The sequence below is a fragment of the Pipistrellus hanaki genome, assembly GCF_964339955.1.
Source record: "Pipistrellus hanaki genome assembly, chromosome: 1".
Classification (NCBI taxonomy): Eukaryota; Metazoa; Chordata; class Mammalia; order Chiroptera; family Vespertilionidae; genus Pipistrellus; species Pipistrellus hanaki.
In genome coordinates this window covers 137,722,319-137,748,356 of record NC_140503.1, presented here as the reverse complement: position 1 = coordinate 137,748,356, position 26,038 = coordinate 137,722,319, and the positions used below count along the sequence as shown (strand labels likewise).

At 47.2% G+C, this 26,038-nt stretch overlaps 1 protein-coding gene across 1 annotated transcript in view; it reads right to left on the bottom strand.

Moving 5' to 3' along the window:
* Positions 1-26,038, bottom strand: part of ADARB2 (adenosine deaminase RNA specific B2 (inactive)) — a 404,866-nt gene that overhangs the window by 38,298 nt on the left and 340,530 nt on the right. Inside the window, exon 4 of the mRNA XM_084872338.1 lies at positions 20,174-20,288. Coding sequence (XP_084728464.1) covers positions 20,174-20,288 — 115 coding nt within the window. The remainder of the gene's footprint in view (positions 1-20,173; positions 20,289-26,038) is intronic.

Below are 26,038 nucleotides of genomic sequence, written 5' to 3'. Positions count from 1 at the left end.
AGAGAGAGAGATCAATGTGAGAGAGACACATGGATTGATTGCCTCCTGCATGTGCCCTTTCAGGGCTTGGGAGTGAACATGCAACCAAGGTACCAGCCCTTGACCAGGAATCGAACCCGAGACCCTTTGGTGTGCAGGCTGACACTTTATCCACTGAACCAAACCGGCCGGGGCACGTCCATGTAATTAGATGGATTGCCTGGGGCAACAGGAGTGAGCAACAGATTCTATTTTCTGGTGCTGCCACCTGATGTCAAGAGAATGGGGTCAGGCTCTCTTTAGCCAGTCGCACCTTTTAACAACGTCTGCGGCCTGCTGGGCCCACTCCATGAGTCCTGCAGACCAAGCACATGCTGGAGGGAACCTTCTGTGTCTAATGAAATTTACTTCTCCAAATGCCAGACAGAGCTGGGCAGCTAACAAATTCCTCACACGTGCATGTTGCTCAGCTGAAAGTTCTACTCTGAGAGCTTAGTTCAAAAGCTTACAAGCTCCCGGCCATTCCCACTCCATCCGGCCTGGCTCTTTCCGTAGAGACGGAGCGGAGTGAAGAGAGGGCCCATGAGCATTGCAGGTGGGCGAAGGCAGGATGGGGAGAAGAGGGCGGACTGAGCTGAAGTCGCTCTCCTGGTTGTGTCAGGGGCTGGCCCACCGTGTGTGCGGTGAGACCGCCAGGCAGATGGACCAGAGCTGCACAGTGTCGCTTCCTGTCTGTCCAGGTCCCTCCTTCCTCGGTCTCCATTTCTGTGGCTCTGAAAACCGCCCAGGTATGGGCTGGGGTTGGTCAGTACTGACCCCTCTCTGCTGAGGTCTGGCCACATGGAGACCTCAGGAAGCAACTGGACATTTGCCTCCCTACGTCTTGGTCAGCAACCATGAGCTACGCTGCTTTAAGAGAAGTGGAAACAGAATACAACCACCCCCTTGTGGAATCTTCCCCAGGACCAGCCAACACGCTTAGAAGGAGCTCAAAACACAGCTGCTCCCCTTTCCACAGGGCCCGGCCCTATGGCCGTGGCTCCCTGGGTGGACTGGAAAGACGTTTGTCCACGATACCTCACCCCAGAGGAGCCACGTTCTAACTGAAATGCTTACCCAGTGGCACTGTGGAGAACTAGCCAGTGAGCAGCCATTTTGACAGAGAACTCATTTTACAGATCCCAGATTCATGTAGGCAGGTGTTCAGAGCAATGGAAACGAACATTTATAACTATTTCCTGAGTTTTTCCAGCATGCAGATGTCTGGTGCACCTGCTACATAACTTCTCAACAGACAAGGTTGGGAGACCTGGCCCCGTCTCCTCTGGGGCTGGTCCGCTTCTCCCCTTTGGGTTCTGGGGAAATCAGAGCCACTGGGAACAGAAACAGCTTCCCCTTCACCCCTCATTAGTCCGCACTCCGCTTCACTCCAGGCGGTGCCACAGTCCTGACAATTCTGTGCCCAAAGAAATGCGCTGTTCGTTCTTTCCCTCTCCGCTAACCAGCCTCCTGGGTGCCAGCCCACCCGAGGAGCAGGAGACACTGGGGGGGGGGGGCAGGGGGGAGGCTAAGACACTGTCCCATCCTTCAGAGGGTTTGTCATGAACTTAGGGAAATGACACAGAGACAGACATGTCTACAGGTAAGTTATTGTGTGATAAATATCAGTAAGTGCTGCGCACAGAATGTCACTAGAACTGGAGAAGGGGGTGGGGGGTGGGGGAGTGGGGCTGCCCACACAGGCTTCCTGAAAGCAGAGTCCGAGTCAGCGGTTCCTGGGCAGTGATTTATTGAGAGGGTTTCCTCAGGAGGAACCTGGAAGACAATCATGGTGACAGGCTAGGATGGGGATGAAGCCAGGCAAAGAGGAGGTGTCACTTGCTTTAGTTTCAGCTGGTCCGATAGAAAATAGGAATGTGCAGGGCACCACAGAGGCACCGGCTGTGGGGGAAGCTACTGCCGGCTCCCACCCAGGAGGAGAGGGGCTGGGTCAGTGAGGAGCTGGGAGTGGAATTTATACAGCTTGTTGCTATAGCTCAGCTACAACCAATGAAACTCAAGTTGGTGTAGAAGCATACTCGGCATACAGAGGTTAGTGGTTATTCCTCTTCCGATAAAATGGCTATTGAGAGTAAAACTCTTATGCTGACAACACGAAGAATGGTCACAGAAAATATAAACACATTGATTTGTATAGAATAAGTATAACAAGTGATCAGAGCTCCCCTCCACCCCCAAAGCATCAAGCCATTACTTTGTGGGAGATTTCTATCAGCATTGAAGTAGCAGACGATTTCAAGGCCACTTGATGTGTCTCAGAGCATATGAAGATGAGGAAAACTTTTTAATTGTTTTATTGTAGAATGCCCATATTATCTTGTTTAGAGTGAGACTAAAGAAGGAAGAAAACTACAGATGGCCTCAGTTATGGATATTAAAATTTTAAACAAAATATTGACCACCAAGCAACAGAGGAAAAAAAAAGAAGCAATGCTGTAACCACTGTCAGCTAGGTTTATTCTGAAATGCAAAAATAGATTATATTAAAAATGTAATGTAATACAAAAATATGATTATAACCAGTAAGAAAGCACCTTACAAAATCCAACAACTACTTTTGATAAAAACACAATAAATAGAATATATGATTGTTTTCCAGTGTGATTTTTTTATATATACACACCAACATCTATATATACAGGGTGGGGCAAATGTAATTTTACAACTGTTCATATGTGAAGTAATATAATAATCCTACCTAATAAAAGAGTAATATGCAAATTAACCATCACTCTGCTCCACAAGCCACACCCACAAGCCATGCCCACCAGCCAATCAGAGCGAGTATGCAAATTAAACCCAACCAAGATGGCTGCTGCCACAGAGAGCAAGAGAGAGGCTTGCGTTTCCTGGCAATAGAGGAAGCCAAGCTTCTGTAGCCCTGGCTGGCCTAGGTTTCCACTCCAGACTACAAAGTTTTAATTATAGAAGGTAAACAAATCCAAACAGAAATGGCAGCAGCCATGGAGCAAGCAGGAGGCTTGGCTCCACTCCAGGCTACAAAGTTTCAATTGTAGAAGGTAAATAAATTCCAGATACCAGGCTTCTGCTTGGGTTGCTGGGGTGCGGGGTTGGCCTGTAAACCACCACAGGCCCCTTGCTCAGGCTGCCCATGCCCCAAGGGAACCCAACCCTGATCTGGGACACCCTTTAGGGCAAACCAGCTGGCCCCTACCTGTGCACCAGGCCTTTATCTTATCTAATAAAAGAGTAATATGCAGATTGACCATCACTCCAACACACAAGATGGCTGCCCCCATGTGGTCAAAGATGGCTGACCCAATGTGGACACAAGATGGCCACCACAAGATGGCCAGCAGGGGAGGCAGTTGGGAGGTACCAGGCTTGCAAGGGAGGGCAGTTGTGGATGATCAGGCAAGTAGGGGAGGGCAGTTGGGAGGCACCAGGCCTGCAAGGGAGGGTAGTTGAAGGCGATCAACCCTGCAGGGGAGGGCAGTTAGGGGTCACCAGGCTGGCAGAGGAGGGAAGTTGGGGGCAAACAGGCTGGCAGGGGAGCAGTTAGGCATCAATCAGGCTGGCATGGGAGTGCTTATGGGGTGATCAGGATAGCAGGCAGAAGCAGTCAGGGGCAATCAGGAAGGCAGGCAGGAGAGCATTTGGGAGCCAGCAGTCCTGTATTGTGAGAGGGATGTCCGACTGCCCACCAGGATCAGGCCTAAACGGGCAGTTAGACATCCCTCGAGGGGTCCCAGATTGGAGAGGGTGCAGGCTGGGCTGAGGGACAACCCTCCCCTCCCTGTCCCCATGCATGAATTTCGTGTACTGAGCTTCTACTAGATAATAATACAAGAATAAACTACGTGTTATGCATACTCATAACTGTAAACCTACTTTTGCCACACAAGAGGTATATAAATAACACACATATATAGAGGTAACACACACATATAATTTATACACACACACACACACATACATATACATATATGGGCACAGGCACATATATTTTATGTAGGATGGCTCATGCGCGCACATCCACACATACCCCTTGCCTCATGTTTAATGGGAAACACTAGACAGCTTTCTCCTGCGCTCAGGAACATGACCAGAATGCCCACTTTAACTCCATTACTTAACATCTCCTGAAGCTATTAGCCAACACAACAAGAGAAATTCGAGGTACGATAATTGCAAAGGATCTGGTAACACGCTCACTGACCACACTGTGATTGTACGTGTGGAAACCTCCAGAGAATGCAGTTGAAATACTGCTGGAAACAGTAAGGGAGTCAGTGAGGTGGCAGGGCAAGTTAATATACAGAAATCAATAGCTTTCATATCACACCACAGCTAGCGAGAAACCAGAAAGGAGAAACGACTCCACTTACAGCGGCAGCAAAGAAGGTAATAGGAAGAAGTTTAACAATAAACGAGCAAGAACCATAATGAATAAAACATTAAAACCTGATGGAAAGATACCAATAAAACTCACACAGAAGACAGGCCACATTCCTGGACCGGAAGACGACCGGAAGACTTGCCCCCTGGGTCCTCTCTGAAGTGACAATAGGGTTAGGGTGACTTCAATAGGAGCAGCATCATGGGCTTTGTTTCTGAGTATGGTGTTTTGTTTGTTTCTGAGCCACACAAGCTGATTCTAATGGGTCACCCAGGGAATTCTGAAGAAGAGGACTGATGCTAGTACACATCAAGCAGGTGATAAAGGCTCAGTGACAAGTCAAGGGGAAAGAAGCAGCGAAATTCATGCAAACTCCTGCAGAATCTAGTGTGGGGTAAAGTTACTACATCGCAACCTGAGGGGCAGAGATGCTCTTCCCTTAATGCTGTCTAATAACTAAAGTGCCACCAGATAAAGTTGCATCATCACCTTATACCATGTCCCAGGGTAAAGCCCAGTGGCTCAAAGATTTAGATGCAAAAAACGAAGAACTATGCCCGGTGGGTAAGGGCAGTTTGTTCATAATTACCAAAACTCGGATGCAACCAAGACGTCCTGCAATGGGTGAATGGATAAACGGTGATATATTCAGCCAATAAAATATTGTTCAGCATGAAAAAGAAATGAGCTATCAAGCCATGAAAAGACACAGAGGAACCTTAAACGCATGTTGCTAAGTGAAAGAAGCCAATCTGAAAAGGCTACATACTGTATGATTCTAACTCTATGACATTTTGGAGAAGGCAAAACTCGGGAGAGTGAAGTGATCAGTGGTAGTCAGGCGTGAGGCAGGAGGTGCACAGGGGAGCACAGAGGACTTCAGGGCGGGAAGCCACTCCGTGTGATACTCCAGTGGTGGATACTCTGTGTGATACTCCAGTGGTGGATACTCCGTGTGATACTCCAGTGGTGGATACTCCGTGTGGTACTCCAGTGGTGGATACTCACCGTTATTCATCTGCCTAAACCTACAGAATGTACAACACCAAGCGTGGCCTTAATGTAACGGACTTTGGGTAGGTGATTAAAAAAAAAAGTTGTCACTATAGTAGAAGAAAACATGGGATAATTTCTTTACAAATTTGGTGGGTGAAAGACCTTTCTAATTATAATTCAAAGTCCTAAAGCAGTAAAAATTATAAATATTCAAATGCATAAAAAGAAAATCTCCGAATGGACAAATATCTTAAAGGAAGTAAAAAGACAATTGAAAACTGGGAAACCTTGCACTTTATATAAAAAAAAGCACTCTCTCTCAAATATATAAAAAACATTTAGAAAAAAAAATACCTCAATAGAATAATGGGAAAAAGCTATGTAAAAATAGGTCACAAAAAGAAAATATAAAATGGTCCTTAAATATATGTAAAAATATTAAACTTCTGATAAAACAAAAAAATATATATATAATTAAGTTAAAAATGCAATCCTATCTAATAAAAGAGCAACATGCAAATTAACCATCACTCTGCTACACCACAAGCCACGCCCACAAGCCACACCCACCAGTGAGGTAATATGCAGATTGACCATCACTCCAACATACAAGATGGCTGCCCCATGTGGTCAAGATGGCTGGGACATCCTTCAGGGTAAACCAACTGGCCCCCACCCATGCACCAGGCCTCTATCCTATCTAATAAAAGAGTAATATGCAGATTGACCATCACTCCAACACACAAGATGGCTGCCCCCATGTGGTCAAAGATCCTGCCCCTATGTGGACACAAGATGGCTGCCACAAGATGGCCATCAGGGAAGGGCAGTTGGGAGGAACCAGGCCTGAAAGGAAGGGCAGTTGTGGGAGATCAGGCCAGCAGGGGAGGGCAGTTAGGGGTGACCAGGCCAGCAGAGGAGGGAAGTTGGGGGTGTCTGGGCCTGCAGGGAAGGGCAGTTGCGGGGGGGACCCAGGCCCACAAGAGAGAGCAGTTGGGGGAGACCAGGCCTGTAGGGAAGGGCAGTTGGGGGTGACCAGGCCTGCATGGGAGGGTATTTAGAAGCAAACAGGCTGGCAGGAGAGTGGTTAGGGGGTGATTAGGCTGGCAGGCAGAAGTGGTTAGGGGCAATCAGGAAGGCAGGCAGGTGAGCAGTTGGGAGCCAGCAGTCCTGGATTGTGAGAGAGATGTCCAACTGCCCATTTAGGCCTGATCCTGGTTGGACATCCCTTGAGGGGTCCCAGATTGGAGAGGGTGCAGGCTGGGCTGAGAAACATCCCCCCTACCCCATGCACGGATTTTGTGCACCGGGCCTCTAGTGAGATATAATTCTTCATCTCTCAGGTTGGTAAGCATACGGAAGTTTATCAATGTGCAGTTGAAATAGCTGTGGGGAATCGTCTCCTTGTAACTAGCTGGGGGGAATCTAAATGGGTAAAGCACATTTGAAGGATAATGGAACAATATCAGATTACAAATGAATACACCCGTTGACCCAGCAATTCTCTTTCTTGGAGTTTATCTTACCCATATACCTGCACATGTAAAAATGATGTTTGTACAAAGCTGTTTGCCTCAGCAACGTTTGTGATAGTGGATAATACAAATGACCTGAATGCCCATCCATAGGGACTGGTTAATGTATAGACATCTGTCCCCTGGGTTTGTGGGCTGTAAGACAGGGCAGAGACCTTCTGTAAAGATGTGGTAAGATTTCTAAGATATATTATTATTATTATGTGGAAAAAGCAAGTTGTAGAGCAACATGTGTAATAGCCTACCTTTCGTGTTAAAAGATGGAAGAGAATAACACATGTATTTCTTGCACAAGTGTCAAGACTCTGGGAGGGTATCTGTCAGCGCCAGGGACTCTACCATACCCATCAGTTGTCAAGTCAGCCTCTTATCATCTCATGGATGCAGGAGGAAGACATGAGTTCCTAGGCCAGAGCTAAGGGCCATCATTACTCACAGCACGGCAGGTGGCATGGGGACCTTCATTTTTCCCTGATACCTAAGCCCACGTCCCCTAAAACTGAGGGAAAGACATAGCAACTGCAAATAAGTGAGATCATGTGATATTTGTCTTTCTCAGATTGGTTTATTTCACTTGGCACAATAGTCTTCAGGTCCCTCTATGCTGTTCCAAAGGGTAAGAGATCCTTCTTTTTCTACAGTATTCCATTGTGTAGATGTACCACAGCTTTTTTTTTTTATCCACTCATCTACTGATGGGCACTTAGAGGCTGTTTCTAAATCTTAGATATTGTAAATAACACTGCTATGGACATAGGGGTGCATGTATTCTTTCTGATGGGTGTTTTGGGGTTTTTAGGATCTATTTAAGTAAGACCCAAAGCATAAAAGTCATTTTGAAAGGGAAGAGAAGGAGTAGTACTAAAACCATCTATTTTTTTCCTGTGTGGCCCTGTGCAAGCTTTCTATCCGACCTTGGCCCATTGGAAGCTTGGAAGCAGTGGGCCACTTTCTGACCTCACCAGGCCGCTGCCAAACTGCTTTCTTTTTCAAAAGTACAATATGAGCCCTAGCCAGTTTGGCTAAGTGGATAGAGCATCGGCCTGCGGACCAAAGCGTCCTGGGTTTGATTCTGATCAAGGGCACATAGGTCATACTTCGGTTGCAGGCTCTCCATGACACGGATCCTGGTCAGGGCTCATGCAGGAGGCAACCAATCGATGTGTTTCTCTCACATTGATGTTTCTCTCTGTCTTTCTCTCTCACTCCTACTCTCTCTGAAAATCTATGGAAAAAATATCCTCGGGTGAGGATTATAAAAAATGTATAATATGGAATAGACTGACATATCTCAATGTGGGGTTAGGGGAGGATAAGAAGAGACAAATGAAAGACCTTATATACTTATATGCATGGCCTATAGACATGAGCAATAGGGTAGTGAAGACCTGAGGAAAGGTAAGGGGAGGGGATGGGAGATATCTGTAATACTATTAACAATAAAAAAAAATATTAATAAAAAATTATATAGCAACCAGCATCAGAGAAACAAATATCAAAACAATAGAAATTAGAGACAGAAAACAATGGTCTTTATCCCCCAAGCAGACAGTCGGAGGGTGTGGTGTAGAATGAATTCCAACTCCCTGTTATCCAGAGCGGTGCCTGTTGGGTTTAATGACTCACAACTTCCCTTCCACAACCTGTCAGCTCAGTGTGAGGAAGCCTTCCTCAGTAGTCAGCCCAAGTGACCTCCAGTTCCACCCCCTTACTCAGGTCCCCAGCCCCTGGTGGTTTGCAGCCTCTGAATATTTGCACAGTACTCCCTGCAGTTTCACTTCTAGTCATCATTTGTTCAAAGCCTATGATTCTCAGTCTTCTCCGGCGAATCTATTCCTTCCTCATCTAAGTTTTTGTTTATGTTCTCTAATTTTCCCCTAATTAATTTCAAATAAAGTGCCTCACAGGCAGGTCTGGCCTGTGGGGGACTGACTGGACCAGGACGGAGGAAGGTGTTTTTATCGGGACAGGGGAGGTTTTCTCCTGCTCAGGTCCTGATCCGTGGCCGTCTCCACAGCCCGAAGGTCCCAATGGTCTTCTGCTCTCTAAATGTTGCAAACGGATGGATGTTAGGAGGAAAGTGAGTTATGTGTGCGTTGCCCAATGAAGGAAGGACGATATGACCATGAGGTGAGCAGGGTCTGACTGCCTCCAGGCACAAGGTTGGGGTCGGATAACCATGTCTCTACTTGCTTGAGACTTTGGTCAAGTGACCTTATCCATTGTCTCATCTGGAAAATGGGGATAAAACGGGTGCTATCAAGGTTTTGAAGATTAAAGAAAATTGTGTCACATGTTTAACGTGCCTTTCCGAATATCATAAAAATGCCATCATTTTAGCTGTTAGTACTGCATGCCCTGCAGTTCCCCTGTAATCACATTTGTCTCCCTTATCTGCAGCCAGGCCTTTTCCTGTGACTCCTATTGCTGGAATGACAGTAAGGCCACATGTGCTTTTATTACTTAGATTGACTATAAAGCTCGCGTTCTTCATCTGAGAACAAGAGGGATTGTGTGGAGCAGCTGGTAAATAGAGCGCGCTGGAGAGTTTCTTAAAAATAAATCTGACCGTGGCACTGGGCGATAGGCGCAACCAAAAATCAGTCACGAGTCTCACTGAGAGCTCCCACCTTATCATCTCAAGGGCATATATCTATCTATGTCATTCACTCACTGTGCATTGAACACCCAGCTTATCGGAGGGAGTGGGGATGAAAAACTACAATCCCAAGGCCCCCTTTGGCAGCTTGGCTGACAGCTGGGAAAGCGGGCAGGCACGCTAGAGAGAAGGACCTCAGTGCAACGCAGGCTGTGATACGTTAGCGGATGCTCCAGAGGGGATGGGGGATGGGACAAGTCAAGGCGAGTCTTGTAAGCAATTGGGAACCAAAGACGGTGCTGAAAGATCCCTGAATGGCCAGTTGTCCGAGGGACGTGGTCTCAATGAATGAGCTGTGTTTGGCTAAGTGCAGGGTGTCCCTCTGACTTGGGCTTCTGAATAATCTCAGATGCCTACTTAGGTAGGTGTTTGTGGAGCATGGCCAGCGCCTGGCTCTTGATGCCAGGACCATGGAGGGTGGTACGTGGACCAACCACCTTCCCTCTCAGCGCCTCCACCCTGGGAGGAGGGGCCAGAGCCTTTAGGTCTGCCTTCACCGGCAGTGAGATCTGCTCCAGGCATGAGAGACAGAAAGCTAGAGTTGGGTGCTTTGCTAAATTCGCCTGGTTGAAGAATCTCTTGCAGGCGTTAGGAACCAGTGATGTGACACTGATCCCCATGAACGTGAATTCCTAAGACTCTGGAATGAAAATCTAGTTGGGGAGATCCTGAAAACCAGCCTCTGAGCAATGTTTCCAGGTGATTCAGGGTCAGGCGACTCGAGGAGTGTGGTATGTGAAAAGGCAGGTGCAGTTTTCGCTCTTTCACTGGCTGTTCCATGCCGTAGGGACAGTCTGGGGACAGGTGGTTTTACCTGCAGGAGAAGCTTTGGCTAAGCATTGGAAGCAGTTTCGTTGACATTGAGCATTTACACATGTAACGGCCCAGTGTGGAGTTCACCAGATTCAGGGGTGCCTGCAGAGAAACCTGGCTGTGTGGGGGCCCGTGGAGACATGCTGTTTGCTGTCTTCGTATTTTAAACGACAGTGAGTCCTAAGTGCTGACACCGGTGGGTTTTGTGAGTGAGCCGCGAGCCCTGGGTTTCTAAGTGGCCCTCGGTGGTTAGAGCAAATAAAGAATTGCTTGCTCATTACTTTCCTTCAGGAGTGGCCCCTCCTCTGGGGTTGCCAGCCTGTCAGTTGGGTTGGCACCGGGCAGTTTGGCAGCGGCCTGATGAGGCCTGAGAGTGGCCCATGGCTCTGAGGCCCACACGGGGCCAAGGTGGGATGGAGCGCTTGCACTGGGCTGCACGAAGAAATGGATGGTTTGAAGGTTGCTCCTTCTCTTCCAGAATGACTTGGCTTGCTTTGTAGATGCAGCCTGAGGAGGAGTGAGGGACAGTGACCGTGGTTGAGTCTGCCCTGTCAGGTACGGACAGGACATGCTGCTCACCCCCAGACCTGGACTGGGACCGGGACCTACAGCTCAGGGGCACCGAGGAGATGCAGAGACAGAGGAGAGATGGACACTAACAAACACTCACTCATGCATCCTGACCCCGAGTGAGGGGCTGACTGCTGGATGTGGTCCTCTCTTGGAACTGAGCTCCCTACCTCAGTGGGTGTAGGTAAGATGAGAGATGGGCATGGGGGGAAAACTTAGCAGAGGCTGTGGCGGGCTGATGGCTGTCCCAGAGGCCTCTGGGCAGTGCACTCCAGCACACATTGACTGTCAGTACCTGAGGGAAGCGGGCGAGGTGGGGGCTGAACATAGGTGCTGGTGCCAACACAGACAAGTTAACAATCACATCTCAGCCATTGGGCTGACTTTGTCTACATGATAATAACGCATCTAATGCACTTTTCCTAACAAATTTACTCAACTTTTCAAATTTTCACTTTTGGGGTCAGGTGTGGGGCGGACCCACTGCAGTCCTACTTCCCATCCCACAGACCGGTCTCCCCTCTTCCCAGCAGAGCTGAGGACTCAGGTGGTGCTCACTATCAAGCCAGTGGCGGGGAGTGGAGGCTGCCGTGAGATAGGCACCTCTCAGGATCAGCCGCTTCCCTGGGTACGGGCCAGCCCCCATCTCTTCCTGGTTCAGCCAAGCTCTGACCAGGACCTGGGGCAGCAGCACGTTGGGACAGGAGGAGAGAAAGCCAAGAGAATTACAGACGTGAAACCACAAGGGGCCTGACAGGAGCCAGCAGCCCCCCAGCCGGTGGCCAGCCTGCTAGCCATGTGAGACTAATAAGATGGGACTTTGTTTAAGATGCTGCTGATCCGTTATCGTATGTCCCATTACTGATAAACTTCCGAATGCGAGAACTTCAGGCAGAACAAGGTATACACCAGAAGGTGGAGGTGGCCAGGTGAGCTTCCAAGGAGGCTGACTATCATTTGTATTCCCAAACTCAAGCATGGTGGCGTTATATTTAGCATCTTGCCCCCACAAAAGTAGGATGACAGGAACTCTGCAATTAACTCTGCTTATCTTCCCATGGTGGACTGGCCGAGCACACTCGCCCCATTAGGAACTCATTCTTTTAGATCAAAGGGACACGGATGCAGCAGCTGATGTGAGTGATAAGCAGCATGGCTGATAGGATGCCTGGCTGGAGCTGAACCCAGAAATAATGAGAGTGGGAAGCAGAGCTCATGCATAATTCATGAACTGAATATTTTAAGTGAGGAGGCTTCCTCTGGGCAAGTGGTCACTTGAGATCCTCCATGTGTAGGAAGGAGGCTGGGGGACCTGTTTGAAGGGTGCAAAGAGGGACTCTCATCAGCTCTGATCCCATCTCTCTGACGGACACTTCTCTGATGACTTCCTGGTTCGTCTCTTCTTTTCTCTGTGAGACAGATTGGGCACAGTGTCTGGTGCCCATCTAATTGCTGACTTAAAACACTCTTAGGTTAATATGGTAGTACAGGCAATGAGTGTGTGCTCATCCCCTTGCCCCTCATCCCTCATCTTCTCCTTCTCCTGACTCAGCAGACGGCTGGCTTGTCCTTTTATTGGACCGTCTTCAGGAACGACCCCGGAGCTGACTTCTCACCTTCAGTGGGAGCTAATGCTTCCTTCCTTCCTCACTTTCACCCTGAGGGATCCTGACCTGGGCGGCACAGGTGGCAGTCCCCTGCCCCAGGCTCTTTCTGGGGTGTGTCCAGAGCCCTTCTTCCTGGAGAACTTCCAAAGCCCAACACAGAGGAAAGATACCAAGTGTACACACAGGGGTGTGTAGGGAAGGTGACGGAGTAGACACAGGGGTGTGTAGGGAAGGTGACTCTACTCCCATTTATCTCTAAATGAGCAGAAAGTGTGTGTGTGTGTGTGTGTGTGTGTGTGTGTGTGTGTGTGTGAGAGAGAGAGAGAGAGAGAGAGAGAGAGAGAGAGAGAGAGAGAGACTCATTTTAAAGAGGGACATTTAGTATGCACAAGTAAGCATCCATGTGACACAGGGTAATATCTATTTTGTGTTTTGTGGTTTTAACAGATTTAAAATCAGTTGTGCATCCTACTCCTGGTTCGAGGATGGCCCTCGAGAATCTGAGCACACTCACTTCATGTGTCTCCGTTCCTGCTTAATAGTTACTAAGATCAGTTCCTTGGAACCCACATAGTCATTCACGGTTTCTGGTCAGGGCTTCCTGTCCAGTTCACTTTCCCATTCCTCTGCCCCATCCATCCCCACTGGGTATAAACAAAAAGACACTGCTTTTGATTTTATGGCCTAAGTAATTAATTACCAGTCATTGGAGAAGGGGGAAAGTAGAAAGATAGAGGTTCTGGAATATTAGGGGGCACACTCCCTGCAACCTCCTCCTCTAGGCCCCTGTGACTATGGGCCTTCACAGGTGTCCTCCTGGGCTGAAAAGAGACCTTCAACAGCACTGTCAGGTGCGAGGGTCAGTGGAGAGGACACCTGACAGGAAGCGACCTCTTAGGCTGAAAAATGGAGAGTCTTGGGCTGAAGGAACTGGGGGAACTGCCTGAGACAGTCAGGGGTCTGATGGGAGGTTTACCTCACAGGCAAAACTCCTTCCTTGTGGCACCGAGTGGTCCCTCGCCAGCAGCCAGCTCCTGCGCACCAGCCCAAGGACCTGGCTGGCAGCCTTCCCGTATGGGTGACAGCTTGCTGGAGAAAGTGACCATTTCGCTCACCTGGACATTTGTGCCTGGTTCCGTGGTACTCAGTCTAATATTTTATTCCCAGTGAGGCTATTCAGATAAGAATCCTACTCAAGATGGAAAAGAAAGACTGAACATGAAGTGGGGGTGGGGTGGGGGGGGGGAGCTTGGAGGCAGAGGAAGCACACCCCCAGGGCGGGGCGGGGGGTAGTTAGGGATTTTCCGGCAAGCCACCTTGGAGAGATCGGAGGAGGCATGACATCCATACAACAAGAAGGGTGTCCCTTGGAAACGGGGAAAACTGAGGACAAGAGAGATGTCTTGAGCAATAAAAATAGATTGCAAAAATCAGGGGAAAAGGGCAGTTGAGTTGTCAGATAAATTTAAGAAATTTCTAAGAACACAGAGTAAAAATAAGAAAGGAAAGGAAAAAAAATGAAAGATGTATTCAGAATATCGAGAATTCCACAAAAATGTGTACGAAGGAAGGAATTTATCAAAGAAATCATACAGGGGGAAAATGCACAAATAAGCAGCTAAACAAATCAGGGTAGGTAAATGGCTCATTCCTATTTTATGAACAGGAAGTGAGGATGGGCCATCTGAACTTGATAGTGTGAGAAATAAAGTTTCAGAATTTATTTAAAAGTACTAATATCACACATAAACAATGAAAAGCACAGAATTTTAACAGTGTGAGTCAGCAGATAGTATTTAGAATTGAAAATCCAGAAATGCAGAACCAATATAATCTTTACGGTCACAAGAACAAAAATAAAATTACTAGAGGTGCCTGCCTCTGAGGAACAAAGGGAAATTAGGAGAAAGAGAATAATATTGTTTTTCATTCATAGTCTCTTCTGCTAGAATTTTTACCACATGACTGCATTATTTTAATAAAAATAATTGTTCATAAGTATACTTTTTTTGCTATCATATTTCTCATAATGGCTATAAATTGGTATGAGGCTCATAAACAAAATGGACCTTACGTGAACTAATTGATAAGGATGAATTAGTATCTCACCAAAAAAAAATGCAGGGGCAATTGTATCATTTTATTTAAAAATAAATGTAATTTTGTAGCATTGTTTTATACACACACACACACACACACACACACACACAACACACTAGAGGCCTGATGCACGAAGATTCATGCAAGAATGGGCTTTCCTTCCCCTGATTGCTGGCACCACCTTTGCTCTGGCTGGAGCTGCCTTTCTGCCTTCCCACACTGCTCAGAGGCATGGAGCCACTGGGGTAGTGTGGAATGCCTGCATCATCTCCATAGCAATGACACAAGTGTCCCGCCCAGCCCCTGGCTTCTTGGTGCCTGTATATGCAAATTAACCTGCCATCTTTGTTGGGTTAATTAGCATACTCACTCCTGATTAGCTGGTGGATGTCATGAAGGTACAGTCAATTTGCATCTTACTCTTTTATTAGTGTAGATACATACATCACTTCATCTCAGAGTTTCTTAGGAATTTGCTTGAATAACTGAATTAGAGTCGAGATTAAATGGAAAATCAACTAAGTAAATAAATGTTTCTATTAGAAATTTTTCCCATTTCTCTCTAATCTCTTTGTAACCAACATGTTTATTAAATCTTTTCTTTATAACAGGAAAGTAAATTTCAGCAATTTATTCTTCAATATTCATAAATTACTAATTAGTGAAGCTTTACCTCATAAAATCTCACTTTTATGTAATAAATTTAGTTCATATAGATAAATTGCCTGCACACAAAGAAGTGTATTCACTGGCACTTTTAAGTACCATTTTCCCACAAATCCTTGTAAAACATCACTGTTTTTCAAGGAAAGTTTTTGAGTTTCCTCAAAAAGTGAAAAAATATTGAATAATCACAGCTCCAGAACTGAGAAATATTAAAAACTACTCACCAAATCATACTGACATATGCTTTTGGCGTTAGGAATATATTACACAATAAAGAGGAAACATCACTTGGTATCTTTCCTTGCCTTCCTCCCCTCTTTCTTTCTTCACTTTCATGGGTCAGACCAAGCTTATTTAAGGTACGTTATCCTGGAATCTGTGGCAGAAAAATCAATGACACTTCAAAATTAAAAATTTGCCAAGATTTTGTTTCTGTGATCCTACAACTCTGTGCATACAACTCTTTCACCCTTTTTACATTAGATTTAAACTTTTCTTTATGACCCCTTCCCAACTGGGATGGAAAACTCGCACAGGCAGGCGCTCCATGCTCCACCTATTTTGTTCTTTGTGGTTTTCCCAGAACCTAGGATGGGCTCTAGTGCTTGTGAGTACTCTGTGAGTAATTTACGAGTAAAAGAGTGTGACTATTATTAATAGCACTTGTGTGGCACATATATATTTTTTTAAATATAAAATTGATTTTTTTTACAGAGAGGAAGGGAGAGGGATAGTTAGAAACATTAATGGGAGAGAAACATCGATCAGCTGCCTCCTGCACACCCCCTACTAGTGATGTGCCCGCAACCAAGGTACATGCCCTTGACCAGAATCGAACCTGGGACCTTTCAGTCTGTAGGCTGATGCTCTATCCACTGAGCCAAACCAGTTAGGGCTTGTGTGGCACATATTATGGGCTGGAATATTTCTAAGTGCTTGTATACATGAACACATTTGATCTTGAAATGACTTTCATAGCAGGTGCTCTTGTGGTCCCTTATTCCAGAGAGACTGACTGGCCAAGGTCACATTGATAGTTGCCGTGGAGTTGAGATTGAAATCTAGGCAATTGCTTTTTTGTCTATAGCACCCCTCACTGTTTTCCAGGAGGTTACATCTTGAGGTGGGGCTGTGCCTTTTCTTGCACCCCTGATGCATGCAGAATGGTGTCCACTATGTAGATGCATCTGATTAATGTCTGCTGGTCTTGACAGAAGGGCCACATCCACATTGTGGTCCTGACAGAGGGGACTATGTCATGTGCAGAGATGTCCTCAAATATGTGGAAGGAGGGTGAGTGTTGTGGCTCAGGATGTGTGCCACCAAATACAGGCGTGTTCTCAAGGAAACAGAATCACCTCTGACTTAGAACATGATCCTGATAGTGTGATTTTACCTTTCAAGCATTTAATATATTAAATACTTAATCCTATTCACCAAGTTGCCCTGAAGGAGGCATTTTTATTTCCCGTTTAAAAGATGCCAAACATGTTTTGAGTTTATTTTTGTGTATGATGTAAGTTGGTGGTCTAGTTTAATTTTTTTTTGCATGTATCTATCCAATTTTCCCAACACCATTTTTGAATCGATTATCTTGATTCTATTGTATGCTCTTGCCTCCTTTGTCAAATATTAATTGAGCAGAATGGTTTGGGTTGATTTCTGGGTTTCCTCTTCTGTTCCTTTAGTCTATATGTTTGTTCTTGTGCCAGTACCAGGCTGTTTTGAGAACAGTGGCTTTGTAATATAGCTTGATATCAGGTATTGTGATCCCTCTAACTTTGTCCTTCTTTCTCAGAATTGCTGCAGCTATTTGGGGTCTTTTTAAATTTCATATAAACTCAAAATGGATAAAAGACTTAAATATAAGACTCCAGGAAGCCATAAAAATCTTAGAAGAATCCACAGGCAGCAAAATATCAGACATATCTCATAGCAATATCTTTACCGACAATCTCCTCGGACAATAAAAACTAAGGGAAAAATAAACAAATGGGATTACATCAAAATAAAAAGTGTCTGCATCACAAAAGAAACCATCAACAAAATAACAAGATCGCCCACTGCATAGGAGAACATATTTGCCAATGTTATATCTGATAAGGGTTTAATCTCCAAAATTTACAGGGAATCATACAACTTAACAAAAGGAAAATAAACAATCCAACCAAAAAATGGGCAAAGGACCTAAATAGACACTTTTTGAAAGAGGATATACAGAAGGCCAAGAGACATATGAAAACATGCTTAAAGACATTAATAATCTGAGAGATGCAAATCAAAACCATAAAGAGGTACCATCTCACATCTGTCAGAATGGCTATCATCAACATATCAACAAAGGACAATTGCTGGCCAGGATGCAGAGTAAAAGGAACCCTCGTGCACTGCTGGTGGGAATGAAAACTGGTGCAACCACAGTGGAGAACAGTATGGAGTTTCCTCAGAAAGTTAAAAATGGAACTCCCATTTGACACAGTAATCTCACTTGTAGGAATATATCCCAAGAAATCAGAAACACCAATTAGAAAGAATATATGCACTCCTATGTTCATAGCAGCATAATTTACAATAGCTAAGATTTGGAAACAGCCTATGTGCCCATCAGCATATGAGTGGATTAAAAAATGGTGGTACATCTACACAATGGAATACTATGCAACAGCTTGAATAGACTTGGAGAGCATTATGCTAAGTAAAATAAGCCAGTTGGAGAAAGATAAATATCACATGGTCACAATCATTTGTGAAATATAATGTACAACATAAACTTGTGAATAAAAATAGATACAGAGACAGAGAAGCATAGAACAGACCGTCAAACCTCAGAGGAAAGTTAGGGGAGGGTGTGTGTGGGGGTAAGAGATCAACCAAAAGACTTGTATGCATACATATAAGCATAACCAATGGACACAGACAGTAGTGGGGTGAGGGTAGGTGCTAGGGGTTGGAGCGGGTGAAGAGAGGTCAATGGGGAAAAAGGAGAGATATGTAATATTTTCAACAACAAAGAATTTCAAAAAAAAAAATAAATAAAAGATGCCCAAAACAGAAAAGATAAGTGATATATCCTCTGGCTGAAATGAAGACAGTTTCCTGAGTGCCATGTGCCTGCTCCTTTGTCCTTGTATGGGACGGCACTGGGGTCGAGAACGATGGAAATTTACCAATAGCCTGGTTTTACAATAGATTTTATTTCTTTTTAAATAGATTTTAATATCCTAATATATAAAGAACCAGGGTCCGTAACGTCCAGAACGACCAAATGGACGACTGAATGCCAGGCTGCATGCGCAGCAGGCTCAGGTGGGCGGGGACTGGTGAGCTGGCTGAACTGCTGACTTCTCAGTCCCTCCTGGGTCATGGGTGCTATGGTGACCCAGAACTGACTGCCACCACCAAGGCAGGTGTGATGTGATTGATTGGGGGCCCCACCATCACCCCACAATCACTCTGCAGAGGGAGGCCCAGGCCACCTGCAGAGGGCTTCGCAATCGTCCCAAAGAGGGAGGCCAGGGCTACCTGGCTGGTGTCGGTGGGATCTCCCTCTGTGGGGTGATCAATTTCAGGGCTCCCAGACTGCGAGAGGGCATAGGCCAGGCTGAAGAAACCTCCTTCCCCAAGTGCATGGATTTCATGCACTGGGCCTCTAGTAAATATATAAAGGCCTAAGAGACCTTTACAAACGAATGACCAGTCGACCAGTCACTATGACACACACTGACTACCATGGGGCAGATTCTCAACACAAGAGCTGCCCCAAGGTGGTCAGTGCACTCTCACAGCCAACCTCCTGTGATCCCTCCCTTCGGCTGGCCCTAATTGGTCCCAATCAGGCCTGGGTGAGATGGCTCCAACCAGCCCTGATTTCCAGCCAGGCTCTAGGACCCCATCTGTGAATGAGTTTGTGCACTGAGCCTCTGGTACAAATATATTTGGACATCAGGTAGATGATCCTTTTCTGTCTTAGACTTCTCCTGCACATGCAGAATGTGTGTGTGAAACTCAACTCAGCTAATTCTTTTTATAATAACCATTCTGTAGCATATTGTTACCAACTTATGACAAACTTTGGGAACAAAAACATTTGAATTGAAATAACTAGCTTGTTAGTTATTATGAATAGGTCCATAATGTTCTCACCATAGTGCCGACTGCTTAAATTCAACCACCATTTTCTCCCACCTTGGCTTATAAAAGCAGACATAACCATGGCTCTCAATGGCTTCCTTTGGTTCTGTCATTTGTGCCTGAGGATGGACATCCATCTGTGAGCATTGTGTGTGAGGGGTGTCCTGGCAGGAAGGGGTACATTCATTCTTATGTGATAGGATTCCTAGGTGGTCTGCACCCCACAGGGAGGGGCTCATAATTCTCAGGTGAAGTGGATTCTCTGGACCGGGCTGAGCATAGAGGAAATGCAGTGGGGGAGGGAAAGGCAGAGTGGGAAGTAATGGAAGCCTCACCTACCAGCCTGGAATGGCCTGGTCTTTCATTCCAGCTTTTACTGGTTCCTCCAGCACTACACACTCTTCCAGCCAATGAGATGTGGGGAAATGCCCAATAGCAAAGGGACCCGCCTGTCCTTAATTTTATGGAAATCGAGAGAAGCCTGTGCAGAGACGGCTATAGGGAGGTGCAGTTACACCACCACTGGCACTAAAGGTTTGCTGGTCACACACTCTGTCACTGATCCCTCTGTGTCTAGTTTTGTTCTCCTTTTCATGTCTTCAGATGGAAGGGAGAATCCTTTGTTTCCTAAGACCAGGCAAGTGCTAATTTCCTCTCCTTGAGATGCAAATTCCACAGCAAAGACGTGAGGCGTTACCTTTGGTCATGACAATCCCTGCCAGTGCTCTGTGGCGGGCGTGCATGGACGTCAGGCCCACGGTCAGCTCACGAAACTTTTGCGTGACCATCTGGGACACAGAGTCGGCGAATTCCTGCAAGACAGAAGCACCAGGCTGCTTTGACACTGAGTGGTTCACGCTCACATCCTCCCCTCCTTCTCAAAGCCATGTCCCCATGTGCGGAGTCTGGAGGTCACCCTGTCACATGGCGCCCCGTCATCACACGCACCGAACCACGACCCCCTGGCCTCGAGAGAGGGTCAAATACTGGATGACGTGGGCCCTGATTCTGAGGAATTAACCCCCAGCTTGGCTTCTGGGTAGGAGCCTGCCTGTGCCTGAGCAGAACCTTAGCAGGGAAACGTGCCAGTTTCTGCGTCCTCCCTTGCCCTGCCTCTCAGAGGAGCAAGCTCAGCTGTGTCCTGAGGGGAGTCTGGGGAACTTGCATACATGTGACAGTTGGTCCCCACTTTCTGCTTAGTTTTGCAGAGCCAGTTTCTAAATACCCACTCATCTCAGGGACTTTCCTGGCTGAACTGCTCTCAACAGCTCACTCATGACCTCTCTCTTCATGTTTCTGCACGTGTAAATACCCACAACATGTGTACACACATGCACACACAGACATATGTACACAGAGATACACACACACAAGCACAATACACTCCTGCACACATATATGATTCAGGCAGTACATACACACAGCACACACATGCTTGTGCACATGCACACACACATAAAGACAAACACACACACACACACACACACAGCAACTTGATATAATCCCTAAAGTACCTCGCATGTCTGCTAAAGCAGCACATTGAAATAACATGGCTGGGGCTGCTCAGAGCACCTCCCTTCCCCTGGCTCCCTATCCATGGCCGACAAGTTGTCCTTCTCCTGCACATGGCCCATGGCTGCTTCCTGTGGGAGGCAGCTGGGTGGCAGTGACCTTCCTAGGCCTTGGACTCTGAGAAACCTGGTGTGAGTCAGCTTGCACCTGGTCTTCTCATTTGTTAGTTAACCCCCTTAATTTCCATTTGACGGCGCTTTTGTTAGGATTAAGTGGGTGGATGGCTCTCAAATGCTTAGCACAGGGCCTCTGGGTGAGTGCTCAGAAACAAAGCCGGCTATTCTTCTTCCGTCTTTATCATTACTGTCCCATCATCACTATTATTTCCCCGTCACTGCCGCCAAATCACAATATCCACTTCTCCAGAAGGTGGGCAAACAGGCCATTTTCTGTTGGAATGGGTTTTCACTGTCTCACTAGGTATGTTTGGCTATTTTGTTCCAGATAAGAACAGGTCTCAGGTAAGTACACTACGAAGAATAAATAGTTAAAAAACCCCATGTTTGTGTGAAAATAGGCCTGCCTCCTGGAAACCAGAAACCTACCAAGGAAACAGCTAGAATCTTCTTAGCTCTTGCTTCTCATAGAGAGCAGGGGAGGTGGGCCAGCACCCCTCTTCCCAATACCTGTGGGGCTTGGGGTCTTTCCCTGTGCTGCTGTGGCTGCTCCGGAAACACATAGGTGACAAATGCCATGCAAACTTGGCTTCCCTTAGGGGTGTGGGCTCCTGGCATGGCCGGCTGGAGATGGGGGCCGGCTGTGGGCCTGCTGTGTGTGGGATGTGTGTCCTGGAGGTTCTCCCTGGCTCGACTCTGAGGGAACCCAGATGCCTCACCTTGGGGTGGGATCACAGACTCAGAGTTTTAGAAATAAACCCCGGAGGCTGTCCTGTCCCTTTGTGACCTGGAACCCGGGGTCCATAGAGGGCGTGCACATGTCCCTGGCCCCTGTGTGTGAGTGTCCCGGGACTGCTGGGACAAGTGACCATAAACTGTGCAGCCGGAGCTCTAGGGGAGGGTCCCTCCTGCCCCTTCCAGACTCTGGGACTCCAGGAATCCCTTGACTTGTGGCTGCATCCCTCCCATCTCTGCCTCCATCTTCATGTGGCTTCTCCTGTCTGTCTCTATGGTGCTGTCTCTTAGGATACTGTCACAGGACATGACATCAGTGGTCATAGTCACTGCCACTGACTGAATGCGCATCAGGTATGGACATGGGCTGGGAGGGGTCACGGTGCCCTTTGAACCCTCAGCACGAGGGGTTGGTCTTATCCTCCAGGTTGTAACGATGCGCGGTGACCAAATAGTAAGTCATCCTTCAGGTTGGGAGGCCAGTGAGGGGGGTGGACCTCTGACTGAGGTGGAGCTCGAGTAGTCAGGGAGCCCAGGATCTGAAAGCCAGGTGGCCTTGGAGGGCATCTGCTTTTGGAGCTCTGTTCTCAAAGGACCGGTAGCAAGACCCAGCACCCGCACCCCTGCAGCCGCATCGTGGGGAATTGGGTCCCTGCTAGGGTGGGGCCGAGGGCACCATCCAATCCAGGGTTCAAAGGCCTTGCGGATGCTGACACCTGAGATGACCTTGAAAGAAAAGAGGGCTCACGGGCTGCCTTCCACAGACGTGTGTTTCTCAGGTCACAGGCTGAGCGGTGTCTCCTCCCTGGCAGGCTCTGTGGCACACCGCAGTCCAAATGACAGGGCTCCCTCCCCTGGCGGGGTGGCCACAACACCGAGAGTCAGTTCTAGCGGCTTCCTGTGTGTTCACCTCGCCTCCCCGAGATTTAGGGGCAGAGCTGGTGTCCTTTGTGTCTTCTGTCCGCCTCTAAGTGCTGGACTTCCACCTCCTCCCCGCCAGCCCCCCTCCCCATGTGCTGTGGGAACAAGAAACTGCTCTCAAGGTGCCTTCACAAGTGTCCTTTTCCTTCTGTGTAAAAGGAGATTTCTGAATGTTCCAGAAGTGATGAGACTGCCAATAGGAGACAGCTTGTCACTTTGTGTCTGCCTCCGGGGCCCTCAGGGCCTTCAGATCAGGATGCTCCAAACCACTAAGTAATAATATAAAGCACACAAAAGCCCCCTTTCATTTGGAAACCCAGAGAGCACCCTCCTCACTTAGACGCAAAATAGACTCGGGCTACCAGCGCTGTGCACACAGCCCGCTCCCTCCTGACAAGGAAGCTGCTGCAGAGATTGTCAGGGACCGCCCAGGGACACGCAGGCTGGTGGAAGGGTAAATATTCCAGGGGAAATGGGTTGTTTTTTCTGATACTGACACTGTTGATCTGCTCAGATGCCAAAATAAAGCACCAGAGACTTTGTGGTTACAGACATTTATTTCTCACAGCTTTGGGGCCTAGAAGCCCAGGCCATGGTGCTGCAGGGCCGGCCTCACTCTGGGGCCTCTTGGTCTGGCTGTGAGCTCCGTGGCCTCTGGTCAGGGTGAGGGGAGAGAGACGGCTAGCTCTGGAGCCTCCTCCTATGGGCCGCACCCTCATGACCTCATCTAACGTCGTCACTTCCTTAGAGGCTCATCTCCACATACAGCCACTCTTGGGCTTCAGCATGGATTTGGGGGACACAGTAATTCAATCCATAATGCACATGAAGCCCAACATCACACGGACAAACATCCTTTCTGATGACGGTGCTATACACCAAGGGCTAAGTGCACCCCTTCCTTCCCCTCTCCCCCTCCCTCAAGCCCTCATTTCTCTCTTCCCTCACTCAGGCTGGATGCAGGGAAATGGGCTTCACATAAATGCTCAGGAAGCCTGATAAAAGAACAGAGGCCCATGTAGAAGCCACCACCTGAGACCTCGGGAATGGACCTCCACACGGAGGGCTGTGAGTTCCCCACCCGCTGATGACTGCGTGGGATTATAAGTCACTGATTTTTCAGGTTGTAGGTTACAGCAACGGCATTATTTACTCTGAGTAATAGAGAAGGAGAGGAATCTATTATAAGAAGGCAAATAAAACCTGACAATCAATTAAGGAAAAGCAAACAGTGCACAAAGCCTTGCACTTTATTATGAATAGCGAATGCTCTGCACCATACCCCACAGTTGAAGTGACAGGCACGGTAAACCCAGATGACCAGCTATCCAGAGCTGATCCAACAGGTGTGGTGGATCCAGATGACCAGCTGAACTAAAGCTGATCCAATAGGCATGATAGGTCCAGATGGATCCAGATGAGCAGCTGATCCAATAAGCATGATGGGTCCAGATAACCAGTTGATTTGACAAGCATGGCTGATCCTGATCTAGAGCAGATTTAGGGCTGATTCAACAGGCCTGTGGATCCAGGTGACCTGCTGACCTGTGCGCTCTTTAGGGACTCCTCAGCCTTGGGGAAGTTCTCTGGGTGAGGTCCAGTGGTAAAGGCTCCTGGACACCATGGGTCAGCTTCTCTGCACAGTTCTATTGCCAGTTAAGCCATAATAGGGGCTGCACATAAGGAAGTTTTTTTTTTGTGTGTTTGTTTGTGGTTGGTGGATTGAAATAAGAAATAAGAAGTGTAGGTAAGGTAGCTCCTGCTCTCCTGCTCTGTGCCAGTTGATGTCGCACAGGAGAATGTGAGGATCTGTCCAAACCAAGTCCACTCATGGACTTGTTCTGAGGATCTGTCTAAACCCTTGCAAGGCTGTGCTCTGTGCAGGGCACCTGAGCCATGGCTGGTGGTGAGGACAGGGGGCTCAGCTGGGCTGAGAGGCAGCTCTGAACAGAGTGCAGAAATGTCAGCCCACAGCCCCACAGGCTTGCCAGGCACCCGTCTCAGGCACAGGCCTGCGGGGCGGGCTGCGTGCTGAGCTGCCCTCTCTCCTCCCCGAACCAGGCATGCTCCATAGGGACCTTTTGTTAAACATCTCCTCCCCTCTATCCTTTAAAAAAACCTCCTTTTTAAGGGGTCCTTGACATTTACGTTAAGCACATTTCTCAATTAACATTTTATAGAGGCAGCGAATGTAAAAAGAAAAGCAAAACAATCCCTTTAACTTCCTAGGACTGCTTTGGAAAGTCTTGCTTATGGCCTTTCGAAGGAGAATTTATAGAAGGTTTATGTCTTGAACCATCATCACACTTAGTTTTTCTGGTTTTAAAGGTCAAAGGAAAGGAAATCATGACTAATCATCTTCTTCAGAAGACAGAGCACCAGTTACAGGGACCCAGGGAGTCTCTGAGGAATGAGAGGTATTTCCAGAGAAGCTCAGCCTTCCGGGTTTCTGCTGTGTCCTGTGTCTCCTCAGTGGAGCCATGGGAACCTGCCCCTCACGCCCTGCATCCCTGATTGCACCACCAGGCTAAGTGCTTGATTGGTTTTTAATTAAATCACACACAGGACTGCAGCTGCAGGTAGCTCCTGTAGTTGGGTCTGTGTATGTGCTAGTAAATGACATTGGCGTTGATGACCTGGGGAGTTAAAAGCTAGACTTGGAACTCATGTTGGGAGACATACTTACTTACCGATTGAACACTGGAAATTATTTATGTTTTAATCACTTGGGATTTAATATATACACTCCACTTGGATTACTTCAAACCCAACTCATCAGACTCTGAAATAATCTGATTTTTTTTTCCACTTGGCACTCTCTTTACTGGAGAAGCAGCTACAGTGTTCAAAACAGGCTCATGCCTCTGGGTATTTTTATAAACTCAGATTTTAGCATTCGTCCTGGGCCTGTGAGGAGGTCATTCCAGTCTTGAGGATGAATAAGTGCAAACTATTTAATTTGAAGAGTATTTTTTTTTGAGCATGTGGGTCAAGCTATACTGTATCATCACTTTTAAAATTAATGTGAGATGTTTTCTCTGACATTGAGCACACAGACACCTCACTGTATCCTATGAGCAACCCGGATCTTCACTTACCAGCCTTTTATTTGGGGACTGGGTCCAGGCCTGGTCGAGGGGACCATGGTGCCTACAGACACACCTTCCTGTCTCTGTCCAGTGATGTCATAGAGCAGTGGTTCTCAACCTTTCTAATGC